Below are 13,976 nucleotides of genomic sequence, written 5' to 3' on the forward strand. Positions count from 1 at the left end.
ATTTTTGTAGACCAGGCTGGCCTCAAAAGTCAGACCATTTGCTCACAGGTTCCCTAGATACCATGACCTCAGTTCATAAGGGGTCAGCAGCTGGCACAGCACACCCACACAAGGACCTCAAGTCATCTGGAACCCCTTGTCACAGCTAAGTAACTGTAGCTTCAGGTCTAGAGGCCAGCCTGCTACTGTGAATTCCCCACTCTGAAGATGGGGATAGGCTTCTGCTCATTTTTTTCAGAGAACACAGACACTTGAGGCCTAGCTACTGAAGTCTCAGCATTGACCAGAAGCCAGGCTGACTCAGGGACAGACAAGAATGCTCCCTTGGAAGTAACAACCTTCTGGTGGCTGCTGGGCCAGACTTCAGAAAATCTGTTTAAATGAAAACATTACATCTTGCTGGTTGGATAAATTATGAAATTTATTGATATTTCACCCTGTAAAAGCTAGAACATAACCATACTTTCTGGAAAGTCGTTCTGTTAGAAACAGTGAGTGTGATGCAGGACAAGAGGTCCCTGCTGCACTGTGGCACAGCGGGCCTTTCTCAGCTCCTCAGGTCAAGGTCTTGTCCAACTTCTCTCCACACATCTCCTGAGCAAACCTTGCCGAGGGCCCACTGAAAAAGTGGTAATATCTGGGCTCTTCCGAACAGTAACACTTGGAAAACGATCCTGCCAGACTCTGCTGGTTATGAGGCATTTGAGCTAGCTTTTCCCTGACAGGCAGAGGCGCCACTGCAGGGTACCACATCAAAAGCACACTATTGCATGCAGTCCCAGCAGGACCAGAGCCACATGACGGGGGAAAAAAGACTGCCCATGCTGTGGGTCTGTCCTGCACATTAGCCTGGTGGTGCCCATCCTTGTACTTTTTAAAACGTGCTAGATTTCCAGCTTTTAGAGCCACTGCTCAAGGGAGCCTCCAGCAGACTACCTCTCTCAACTGTGGCAGGGGCCTAAGTTTCTTAACCTTCCAACAGGGGCTTTGGAAGAGACAAGTGGGTATGGCCCTGGTTTTGTCACAGCCCCTGCACTGAAAGGCAGGGTTTAAAACACACACTTGTGCAAAAAGACCCCATGACAGGAGCACTGCTCAGGTTCACCATGTTACCAAGCAGCACAACCAACAGGCAATGCCCTCCCCTCCTCTATCACCAGAGGGCTCTTTCACACTTGAGAGCAAGAATGCCAGCAGACACCGAACAGAGGAACACATGACCCAGCTACCTGGGAACACTCATCAGCATGAAAGAAAACCAAAAGCCACACACCCCCACCTTTCCCCACTTGTAGATGAACGCACTCCACCTTTGCTATCCAAAATTTCCACTACAATTCTATGGTGATAACCTTATCCTAAAAGGCACCGTCCGGCATTTAAGACAGAAGCCAGTCAGTTGTACGAACGTGCAGGAGGTGTAGAAAAACAACAGTAACCAAAACCTCCACCATCAAAGTGCGCAACCCCAATGTCACCCAGGAAGAGAGGAGCGCAGCCCTGGTCCAGTACACTGCAAAACCCAGTCACCTTAGGGCCAAGGAAAGGAGTCCCTGTTTTGTGCTATTCATGGCCCAGAGAAGGTCCTGGCAGGCTGGGAGGACCTGAGAGATGAACACTGGACAATGATGAATGTGAAACATGAACATGTGAGAGAAGCTGGACTCTTCTTAAAGGAAGCAGTAGCCAAGTGAAAGCAGACACAGGGCAAACAAGGTTATCAGTGAAGACAATGCTGCAAGAGCCCAAAGGAAATAGGGCTCTGCCCTGGGAGAAGTGGGCCTGTCCAGTGCCATGGCTCATTTCCAGATCTGCATTACATGTGAGGTGCAGGAGTCAAGGGCTCACACCTAGTGTGTAATGGAAGCTCTAGAATGAGGTGGACAGTGAGGACCCCATTCATTGGTCGATGATGGAGCGTTGCAACACCTGGTTCATCATGTCATCTTCATCAACATCATAATCCTGAGGGCAGAAAAAACAGCAGCCTAAGTATCTGTTCACACCAACAAGATTCATCGTCAGCAGGAGCCTGGCAAGAAGATCTGGAGAGGGCTGCTAAGAACCCTAGGCCACTGTCTAGGTGCTGTGGAACTGGGAAAACATTTTCTCCAAAATTAAAGTAACAGTTTAGGGCTGCAGAGACAGCTCAGTGGTTAGGAGCACTGGCTGCTTTTCCAGAGGACCCAGGTTCACAAATTCCATCATCCACGGCGGACCACAACTGCCGTTAACTCCAGTCCCAGAGGATCCAACACCTTCTGGCCTTGGCAGGCTTTGCACACATGTGGTATACAGACACATTTAGGTAAACACTCATAAAATAAAAATAAATTAATAGGGAGACGTGGACAGCTTGATTGATAAGGCTCCTGAGCCTGAATCTGAGAGTCCAGGGTTCAGTTCCCTGCTACTTTTCAAGGCATTCCTTGCAGGTTTAAGAGTGGCTCAAGACTGGCTCAGATTTCAAACAAAAGAGAACAATGAGAAAAATAAAATGAAAAATAAAAAGTAATAGTTCCTGGGGCTGCAGAGATGACTCAGTTGCTGAAGTGCTTGCAGTATCAAGCACAGGAACCCGAGTTCAGATCTCTACCACTCATGTAAAAAGAGGGTACTGGGTTGCACACCTGTAATCCCAGTGTTCTACACTGGAGACACAGATCACAGGACTTGCGCCGTCCCACAACCAGTCTAGCCCAAGTGGAGACACCCTATTTCAAATAGAGTGGCGAGTGATAAAAGACTTCTGATGTTGATACCTAGCTTCTATCCATGCATGCACAGATTCCATGTGAACATGAATACACATACACACACCACACCACACCAAAACAAAATCCCCCCCCCCCCCCCCGGTTTCTCTTATATTTTTGGTTGTAAGCCTAGCTTTTAGTGGCTGAGCCATCTCTCCAACCCTTGAGACAGGGTTTCTCTGTGTAACAGTCCTGGCTGTCCTGTAACTCACTTTGTAGACCAGGCTGGCCTCGAACTCACAGAGATCCATTCTGCTTCTGACTCCCAAGTGCTGGGATTAAAGGCGTGCACCACCTCTGCCTGGTCAACATTCCTTCCTTAATGGCAACTAAGTGGTGCAGACAGTATACAAATCTGGCACAGACCAAATACTCAAATGCTGACACAGCTCATGGGTACAGAAACACATGCAGACAAGACACAACTCAAAGGAGGTGCTACTCCTAACAGGCTTCAGTGCCCAAACGTGAACAGGGCTTTTGAAGGCAAAGAGGTACAATAGACACTAGAGTCAAACACCCATCTTCAGTGAGGCAAAATTGTGCTTGAGCAGTTTTAGTAAAGACATTCACCTCTACAGTTAGTGAAAGGTCAGTCTTTCAGTCTTGATGTCTGTTCCAAGTATTATCAGAGCGAGAATAAATGTTTGTGTTTTTCCCCTTCTGAAACAAGTCTCATGTAGCCTGGGCTGGTCTTCAATTACTGCTCCCACTCTCCAAGTGCCGTGAAAACAAGAGTGTGCCAGCAAGCTTAGGTATGCTATCTTTTAAAAAGACTTATTTTCAGTAATGTGTTATGTGTGGAAGGAGAATGCCGTGTGCAGGTGCCTGCAGAATCCTGAAGAGGGTGATAGATCTCCACAGCCAGAGATACAGGCGTGCTGGAAGGGGAACCTGGGTCCTCTGCTTATGTACAATGTGCTCTTCACTACTGCCACTTTCTAACCTAGCCCTGGTTTGTGTTACTGTCTTTACAATGCTGGGGATAGAACCCAGGATGTCTCCCACGAGGGCAAAGGCTACTACTAAGCTACACCCCAAGGACACACTTGTACTTCCAGGTAGTAACCATCAGTTGGAGATGCATACCCTGTCAGCTCGTAAAGGTCCACGAGGTAGGGCTATTTCCATCCATTGCCTTGTACTAGGGGCAGCTGATCTAGGTGGAATCCAACTAAGTTCTCTAAAGGGGAAAATCACAAGCAACAAAAGTGGGCAAAACTGGGAGGCAGGGGGAAAAAAGGGGGAAGTTGCACAGCTAGAAAACTGTCAGGTATCTAAAGTCTCACTCTGGTACCCACCCACCTGCCTACAAAAAGACATTGTGCAGCTTCTCTCTGGGCCCGAGAGCTCAATCCATAATAGGGTTCCAGACAACCCCCTTCCAGAAAACTGAGCAGCAGTCCTGTCCCCTGGGGTGGGTGCAGACTCACCACAAAAGTGTCATAGGAAAAGCGGTGGCGACGCTGGATATGCTCCATGAAGTTGGCGCTGCGGTAGCTGGGGTCTCCCCAGGGCATTGAGGCACATATGGGACAAACCTGTCAAGAGGAAGCAAGATACTGCAATATGATGCCTGAGCGCCCAGAAAACACTGAGTTTATTCAATTCAAACGACATGTGAGATTTGGGTACAGGCTCGTAAATGACAGATGACTGACTCCCAACAAGATAAAATCCAGCTTTACATGAACAACAACAAAGCAAAGGCCCAGAGACAGGTATGAGGCCTGAAGTACATACAAAAAAAGCCAATCTGGCCAGGTGTAGTGGTGCACACCTGTAATCCCAGCACTCAGGTAGGCAGAGGCAGGCAGATCTCTGTGAGTTCAAGGCCAGCCTGGTCTACAAAGTGAATCCAAATCCAGGATAGTCAGGACTACATGGAGAAATCCTGTCTCAGGGGAAAAAAAAATAGCCAATCTGAACAGACACGGGGCACATGCCTATAATCTCAGCACTGGGAGGCAGAGGAAGGAGGCAGGGAGGTTAAGGGCAGCCTGGGCTTTCAGGAGTGATTTAGGAGCAATGGCAGAGCAGACCCTCAGCACATGCTGTCCTGGCTCAGGTGAGAGTGAAGCAGCACCAGGACATTAGGTGGCACAGCTCCCTCTGCCCTACTTGATTCCCTCCTCTGCTCAGTTCATGGACTCAATGGGCAGCAACCTTCCTCACCTGCAGACCATCCCAGCTTCCTCCTGAATCCAGGAGGCAAACACAGCTTCCTTAAACTCAACAAGCTTAACTTTATCTCCTTGAATCCAAGTCACCAACTCCATTTTTGCTCCCCAAGTTCACATATTCCTTTGCCTTAACTGAGGCTGTGGCCACCCAACTTAGGCCTTTCAGAGGTCACCTTTTACTGCAGAACCTGAAGACACTCCTTAAGCTGGACTTGGCCTCCTTTTAAGCAACTGCAGACCCCTGGTAGACATTGGGATTGTCAAGGCAGGAGCCGTTAACTGAGAGCCTACTAGACAAGGAAGCAGTATATGTTCTCCCATTTCCCTTCCCTTCTGACTGACCAAGAATACCCAATCTTGAAAAGGGGTAGGAGCTTGGTTCTGACAGCACTCACTTACCTTGACAGCTTCTGGGCAGGTGATGTGGCTTAATGGTAGAGTACTTGCCCATAATAGGTAAGGCCCTAGGTTCAACCCCCAGCACAAAAATAACAACCACCCCTATCCCCCATCCTGGTATCTAGAGCTGTGCATGGTGGCTCAGGCCTGTAATCCAGGCACTTGGAAGGTAAAGGAGAAGGATCAGAAATTCAAAATCACTACTGGCTACATGGTGAGTTTGAGGCCAGCAGAGCCTGTATGAGACTCTTTGTTGTTTTTTTGGTCTGTTAAAGTGATTTTTAAAGAAAATGTTAAGATATATGGCTGAAGTACTTAGAGGGGAAAAGGTCATAGTATCTGAACTTCTTCCTAAATTGCTCATCAGAAAACCATACATACATAGAACATGGTTAAGCAAATTTGGCAAAATGTTAAGTTAGATGAAGGGTAAGACTTCACTATACCATCTGGTCATTTTCTGTAAGTTAGACTTTTTATCTAGTCAAAAAAAGAAAAGCTAATTCTTACCACAGACTTGGTATCCGTGCTGTGAGTTAGTTTGCAATGCTCCACAAGTCCTTCCTGATCAAAGTTCTTCTCAGGACAGTATGGACAAGGAAAAGTGTACCGGTTTGGGACATTTCTGAGAGGTAAGATAAAGAGCACCCTAAGAGCCTTTCCACACCATCTCCAAACAACCAAGAATTGGTGTTTTGATACCAGTTGCACAGCTAACACATGAACCCCACTCCCAACCTGTCCACACCTCCAAGTCCCCAAATTCACACACCTAAAACCCTCCAACACCACAAGCATCCCACATCTTTCTGGGGACAGTAAGTCATTACCTTGGCTGAAGGGAGGCATCCTTGGTGGTGGCCTTCACACCTTCCATGATGTAATTCTGATATTTGGAACATGAAGCCACATGGGCCCGGATCTTAGAAAGGATAAACTTGAATAGAAAGAGTGGGACCAAGAGTTAGTGAGGAGCTCGTAAGAACTGATCCCAAACCAAGGGCAAGAAAACTAGACCCACACACTGAGCTGAACAATCGAATCACTCCTGACTATGTCAGTGGGCAGAGTCGAGGCTGCTGTAGTTATTCATTATGCCTGACTGCTGTTTTATTTGCCTCTGTCTGCTTCCACGTGAGGTCCCTCTCCTGTCATCTGCTCTCTGCTTGCCACCATTTCCCAAGTGATGTAAAATATTGCATACTCTTCTCTATTATGTGTGTGTAATTTGTGTGTGTTGAGGCTGGGGACACCCCAAGGTGTTGATCCTTGATTTTCTACCTTTCACAGGTAGGTAAGCTAGGCTGGATGGCCCACGAGCCTCTTCTACTCCATCTTTTTACACGGGTTCTGCACTCAGGTCTCAGGTCCTCAGGAATAGGCAGCAAGCACTATTACCTGCAAAGTCATCTTGCTGGCCCTATACTTATATTTACCCAGGCATGGTGGTGCACACCTGTGATCGCAGTGATTCTGGGAGGGTTAAGGCAGGGGGAGGGTAAGGCAGGACTACCACCAAGAGTTTCAAATTAGCCTAATCCACACAAAGATGGAATAGTACTTTGGTCTGCCTCCAGCTGTATTTTTGTTGTTTTGCAACAGTGTCTTGATTTGTTACCCAAGTTGGCCTGAAGAAACTCTCAGCCTTCCCAGTAGAGCCTTACAGGCACACACTAACACACTTGGTTGGGAACTCTTACAAAAATTATACAAAATGAACAGAGGAGGAGGGAGATTATAGGGGGTGCCTACTGTACAACCACCAATTTTTATTGTTTTATGACAGGGTCTAATATACGCCAGGCTGGCTTTGAACTTTCTATCCTCCTGCCTTCACCTTCCCAGCGCTGGTATTACTGGTATGTGCTAATAACACACAGCTTTACTAACTTTGAAAATGGAGAAAATTAAAGCACAGAGAAAAGTGTGCATGAAAAAAGACAAAGACTGAGGCCAGTTTGTTGAGATTTGAAATGAAATAAAGTGTGAGGAGATGAAGGTTCCATTCCTAGAGCTGTAGGCACCTGCCAGAGCAAACCGACTCAACCAACCTAGGAGCACACCCAGCCTAGACTCAGCTATCCACTTAGGAGCCTGAATTAAAGGAAACAAACCTGGGCCGACTATAAGTCTCACTGCACTCCAGTGTTAAGCCCCTCTGAGAAGATGGAGGGGAGAAAATACATCTACTTATTCTATGGCCATCTACATTATGATGCTCAAAGTTCAAAGTGTTAGGTCATTCCCAGATTTACTGAACCTGAGACCAACTGAGGCTGCATGTGACTGAGTAAAAGAAAAAAAGGGGGGCTGGAGAAATGGCTCCACGGTTATGAGCACTGGCTGCTCTTCCAGAGGACCCAGGTCCAATTCCCAGCACCCAGACAGCAGCTCACAACTATCTATAGTTACAGACAAGGGATCTGGTACCATCACACAGACATACATGCAGGCAAACCACCAATGCACATAAAAATAAATAAATCTTAAAAATATAAAAAAGGGGGAGGAAAACAAAGTTGCTAGGTATTATTACTCATATTTGTAATCCCAGCACTTCAGAGGAGGAGGCAGGAAGATCAGTGTAAGGCCAACTTTGGCCATACTTTGAGCCCCTATTTTGTTTTGTTTTCTAAAAAAAAAAAAAAAAAAAAAAATCACCAGGCTGGGTGTAATGTCACACACCTTTGATCCCAGCACTCAGAAAGCTCTCCATGAGTCCTGGTATCTAGCTCCAGGGCAATTAGGATCACATAGAGAAATCTTGTCTCAACAAAATAAAAAGCAACAAAAACAAAACAAAATACCTCCAAAAAGACCAGATGAACTCAACTAACGAGTCTGCCAGGGATATGCCCTGAGACTGTCAAAATAAACACAAAAGACAGTGAGGCTCAGCTGGTTGAGGTGACTCATGCCTGTAATTGCAGCACTTGGGAGCAGAGGCAGGTGGAACTCTGAGGTCAAGGTCAGCCTAGTCTATATATAACAGGTTCTGAGCCAGCCAGAACTATAAAGTGAGATCTTGTCTAAAAACACCAACAAAAATAAAAATAACAAAGAAAATGACATACAAAGCTATTTAGTAAGTGAAACAACTCTGCTGTGTTGTATGTGTGTAAACATTTACATCAATGTTTGTCTAAAGGTAGAAATGGCTGAGCTGCTTTTTAAACGTAAAGCTACCCTTCCCCCATCCTGAGTGCCAGGGTGCCCAGTGTGCAACACCACTGGCCCACCTTTCCAGAGGGCTCTGTGGAGGAAAACACAGTGCTGTTTTATATCTTTTTACTGTCTGGAATCAAAAATTGTAATGATTCAAAAACCAGTAAGGAAGAGAAAGCACTAGTTACCTGTGCTCCCAGCAGCAGTGAGCAGCGTAAGCATGCACACTGCACTGTGACGCAGCCCTGTGTAAGTGCACAGTATGGGCACGTTCCACTGGTCGCTAGACACTTTGAGTGCACCCTCCACCTCGCACCCCAGACTCAAGATCTCTCAAGGGTTAACAAGCAGAACCAGCAAATTCTATACCTCTAGTGACAGACTATGAAGTGAAAAGCTGAGTACAGATTTCTTTTCTCTCCTCCCCCCCTCAGTCTCAGCATAGCAATTTGGCCCTAAATTTCAGATCCTCCTGCTACCACACACAGCATGCTGGGATCAGAGGGGTTGCCCACCAAGTCTGTGTGGTGGAAAGGGTGCTGGGGATGGGACCCAGGGCTTCTCGCATGATAGGCAAGCACTCTGAGCTACACTTCTAACCCCAGATGTTGTGAGTCACTAACTTCATTATGCATATATGTATCTTAAAAATCATGAACTATCCTGATATTCTAATTAAAATAGAAAGCACATATGGAAGTTATACTTTCTGAGGTAGAGCTTTGGTAGCCCAGGCTGATTTAGGGATCCCAGCTTTGCAGCTTCCATATCCAAGTGCTTAGATTAGAGGTATGCACCATTCCGCAGCTGAAGATGGTCTTTTGGGGGGTAGAGATTTACTTCTATGGTAAAATGTATAATTCACTAAACCAACTCATGAAAATATAAAACCCAGCCAGTCTGTGAAGAAAACCACTACCAACAACGCCCCCGCAGCACAGCCACCACACACAGCAGGCATGCACTTGTGCTGTCAGCCAGTGCTTCAGACACTTGCACTAGTTCTTTTACCATCTCATCACCGACAAACAAGGACTCTCCACGTTAGGTCCACATACATTCTTACGGCAGCCATGGCAAGAAGTTTCTGTGCTCTCGATCTGCCGCTCGAGCTCCAGAGCTCGGACGCCAGGTGCCAGAGCGCTGCGACACACCCCACAGACAGGTTTCTTCGGCTTCAGACATTCCTGCAGGCATGCAGAGCAAAAGCTAGAACAAGACATACAGAGAACCTCTGTCATGCAAAGAGACAAGACAACAAAAGTGGATCAACTTTTTAAAAGACAACTAATGAATAATGGATTCTTATTCAAATAAAATACTACACCCTTCCAACACAGAAACAGAAACAAAACAAAACAAAAAAAAACCTGTAGCTGGAGTTGGGGACACTTTGGAGAACACACACACAAACTATTCTGCTATTCAGAGAAAGGTATGATGCTTGAGCCTTTAAAGCTTAATTTGTCACTAGGGAGTCTTGGTGGGGTTTCCTGAGGCCCGTATTTGTGTGTGTGTAAAGGAAGACATTCATCTCCACCCGAAGGATTGCTGGAGAATAGACTACGTATAGCAAACATTTAACTTGGTGTCTAGCACTCGTTGAAACAGTAAGTAGAACTGTTACTATCACTATCAGAGGTCAAAGTAAAACATTATGGGAAGTCACAAACCCAAGTGGAGCTAGTTATAACTCTAAAACAGGGCTGATCAGACCTGAGGCAGCCTCTGGATCAGCTTTTGTCCCTGAGGCAGACAAGGGAAGAATACTCCATGCCCTCAAACTAAAAAGGTTTTTTTTTTTTTTTTTTTTTTTTTTTTCCAGTTTGTGCATGATGGCATATTTCTGTAATCCCAGCACTCAGGAGGCAGAGGCAGGAGATTCTCTCTGAGTTTCAGGCCAGCTTGGTTTACATAGCAAGTTCCAGAACATCCAGAGCTACATAGAGGGATCCTGTATCAAAAAACAAACCCCAAATTCGAAAGTGTCAAGGGAACTTGACTCACAGGCAGGCAAAGTAAACCGTGCAGACCATGCAGATGAGAAGCTACTGGGGAAAGGGGAGGGCACCAGGCTGAAAATGCTCATGTAGTCAAGGAACCCAAACACCATAATCCAGAGCAAGGTAGCAGCTGCTGGCTCACAGAACAAGACCGGCTACTAAGGCACAGGACACTGCACTGCTTACCCACTCTGACAGATTTTATGGTTACATTAACTAAATCTACCTGAAAAGCCCAGGATATATGCATATACAGCAGAACTGGCCTATTTTTACACTTTACGAAATCTTTATCATTTCTGTTAGGCAAAATTCTAGCCTAGGCTAGAGGTAACTAGTTATTTACCTGAGAGCAGCATAGAGACACTCCAAATCTCTTTACGATGCTAACTATATTCTTTTTTGTTTGAGACAGGGTTTCTCTGTATAGCTCTGGCTGTCCTGGAACCTGCTCTGTAGAACAGGCTGGTCTCAACTCAGAGATTCACCCGCCTCTGCCCCCTGAGCATGGGGATTAAAGGTGTGTACCACCGTTGCCTGGCATGATGTTATATTCTTTGTTTTTCTTTGAGACAGGGTTTTCTCTGTGTACCTTTGGCTGTCCTGGACTCACTTTGTAGACCAGGCTGGCCTTGACCTCACAGAGATCCACCTGTCTTTTCTTCCCAGAGTGCTGGGATTACACCACGCCTGGCTTCTAATGCTATATTCTTAAACTGAAGAAAACATAGTAATTTCATATGGTGATGAAGAGCAAGGATAGTACAACAGGGAACCCAGCAGGGTGAACACAGGAAGCACCTCTGAGGTGACACTGAATGGCAGGCCACAAAAACCTGGATGCAGAGAGTGCCACAGAGATGACCCCATGGAGTGTGTCAAGTGCAGACAGCTGATTTGGGGGCGGTGATGTGGCAGATCACTTGGTGAAAAGGCAAGGCAGGGCAGGCAGAGCCTTTGCAAAAGCCTGTCTCGACATAACTCAAGCCTACTGAGGGAACTAAGCCAGCACACAGATACAAGTGTTTTTAATGGTCTGCCAGCTGCTTACCAGCGTTGGTATGCCTGAGTGGTATACCCCAACAAGGAGACCGCGTCCAAGCTGCCTGTGACTTGAGCTGACTTTCAGTTTCTACTTCCTAGAAATGGGCACATCTGTACTTCAGCCTTTCTGTCAGTTCTCTGTCAGCATCTAGCCATCTGTGCCTCAGACCAGGAAGGGTGTAGCCACAGGGCCTGACCAGAATTTCATAAAATCAAATGCCTCAACCACAGCTGTGGGACTCTCCAGCTTCAAAGGCAAACATTAAAAATTAACTAGGTAGAGCAGAGGATTCTTTGGAGGCGGCTAGGAGACTTCAGCTACCCTCACCAAGGTGTACTTGACTTCAGTACTCAAGTGCTGAGTACAAGGCCGGTAACATTTTCTATGCCGGTACTGTTCCTTGCCTTCTGACCTAGGGAAAAGTCAAGGAAGCCTCAAAGTCTCTTGCTTTCCAATCAGGCCAACTTTTCTCACAAATGTTAACAGCCCCCTCCCCACGCCACTCCTGTAATGCTCTCCTACCGCACAGTTAATCTATACCATAGTTTTAACAGTCATCAGTACTTTTAAAAACTGTTTGAATATGTGTGCTGCTGAGGACACCTGGACATCAGAGGCAGCTTTCGGGAGTCAATTCTTCTACCATGTGGGCCCCCCAGCAGAGAACTGAAGTCATCAGGTGTGGTGACAAACAAGAGTCCTCACCTTCTGAGCCCTCTCTCTGGCCATCAACTTCCTGGACTGTAAACCTGAGGGCCAAGTCGCCGCCTTACTCTAGCCCAAAGCCAAGCAACACCTGCAGACAACCCAGAGGTCCGGGGGTGCTCACTGTGCCGGGCACCGATTTACAGAAGGAACAAGGGCAGGGTACTCTCTTCATGTGTCCCTACATGCTGGTCTGTGTAATGAAAAAGCTAGCAGCGCCAGCAGAGAGGAGAGGGAGGTCAACCAAGCCAGAATGTGAAGCTTGAGTTAGCGGCAGGAGGTGACCCGTCCAGGTTACCTGTCCCCGAGCCCCAGGTGGAGACAACAAGCGGCCCACGCTGCGGGGACGGCCCTGACGCAGGGCAGCGGTTCTGGATTAGACCTGAGCTCGGCAACCTAGGGCTGGTCTGGCAGGTGAGGCTGCCCCAAGGGCGCCCTGACGCTCCCAAGTTTATTCAGCTGAAAAACGGCTGGCGTGCACAGGCCGGCAGTGGGAGCGGGTCCCAAAGGGTCCTAGCGTTGCGTGTGTGTGTCAGGAAGACCGATGCTCAGGTGACAGCCAGTGCGCGGGGCCACAGAGCAAACGAAGCAGGCGGTCGTGCATCCCCGGTCTCGTCGGCCTCGGGGTGGAACTCAAATCCCGCTCCAGAGTCGCAGCACCTCGCTCGACTCCTGAGCTGACGGCAGTAGCCGCGACCCCGGGCTTCGGGCCCACGGAAGCTGGATGAGGGCCGAGCGGGGCGCGCCTGCCTCCGCGAGCGCCCGCCCCCCCCCCACGTCCGCCCCGCTCCAGCGTCCCGCGGTCTCCCGCGCACTCCGGACGCACAGCCCGCGGCCCGGCGGGGCGCGACGCCGAGGCTCGAGGGGCCCGACTGGCCGCCCGGGCTCCCCCGCCGGCCGCTCGCGCTCCGCGCCCCCTCCCCGTCGGGTGCCCGCCGCTTACATGTGTCCGCAGGGCACCTGCACCGGCTTCTCGAACACTTCCAGGCACACGGGACACGTGAAGCGGCTCAGGGGGTCGGTGTCCGACGCCGGCCTCGCCACCTGCGCGGCTCCGTCGCGCGGTTGCTGTTGCGCCGCCGCCATCTTGCCGCTGAGGAACGTTGCGCTGAGAGAGAGAAAGAGCCGCTGGGGGTGGGGCGAGGTGGGGGGGGTGGAGCTGGGGGCGCGACCGCCGCCGTCTGCGCACGCGCGAGGGTGGAAGTGGGCGGAGCCTACAACCTGTAACAGCTGGATAGCCGCCACCCACGCAGGTGTGTGGGAGGCAGCCTGGTGAGAGCCAGATGATTTGACCCAGCCGCAACGTGCCCACATCTCGCCCCCACAGCCACTCAGACCGTGAACGTGTACTGTTACTGCGCAGTTGACCTTAGCTAACGCCCCAACTTGCCCAGGCGGGGTTTGGGCTTTCCATCCTCCTGCCTCAGCCTACCAAGTTAGGAGTTGAGGGCTTGCCCGGTGTAGCCCGATGATTTGATCTATTTCTCCAAGTTTTTCCTGACTGGAAAGGAGGAGGCGGGGTTTCCTGCCTGTACCCCTAAGGGGATACATGTGTTATCTCACAGACTCACCTGCCCTGTAGGTAGACATGGCCTCCCTTAATCTTGCCTGTTTCCTGTGGCCTGTATTTAGCCGGGAAAAATAAACTAAAACAGGACAGAGGCTTGGTCTGGAAGGAGTTATGACAGGAATGTGAATGATCAGCCAATGACTAGGCGTT

At 48.6% G+C, this 13,976-nt stretch overlaps 1 protein-coding gene across 1 annotated transcript; it reads right to left on the reverse strand.

Annotated features, from left to right (window-relative positions):
• Positions 1-400: 400 nt before the first annotated feature.
• Rnf114 (ring finger protein 114) lies at positions 401-13,370 on the reverse strand. The gene is made up of 6 exons (XM_055596099.1): positions 13,200-13,370; positions 9,562-9,712; positions 6,169-6,275; positions 5,849-5,963; positions 4,190-4,297; positions 401-1,965 (listed from the first exon to the last, which is right to left on the reverse strand). Exons 1-6 carry the CDS (start codon positions 13,340-13,342, stop codon positions 1,900-1,902), a joined length of 690 nt encoding a protein of 229 aa, XP_055452074.1. The 5' UTR covers positions 13,343-13,370; the 3' UTR covers positions 401-1,899.
• Between the last annotated feature and the right edge of the window lie 606 nt (positions 13,371-13,976).

Source organism: Psammomys obesus, unplaced genomic scaffold, assembly GCF_907164565.1.
Source record: "Psammomys obesus unplaced genomic scaffold, mPsaObe1.curated_primary_1811, whole genome shotgun sequence".
Lineage (NCBI taxonomy): Eukaryota > Metazoa > Chordata > Mammalia > Rodentia > Muridae > Psammomys > Psammomys obesus.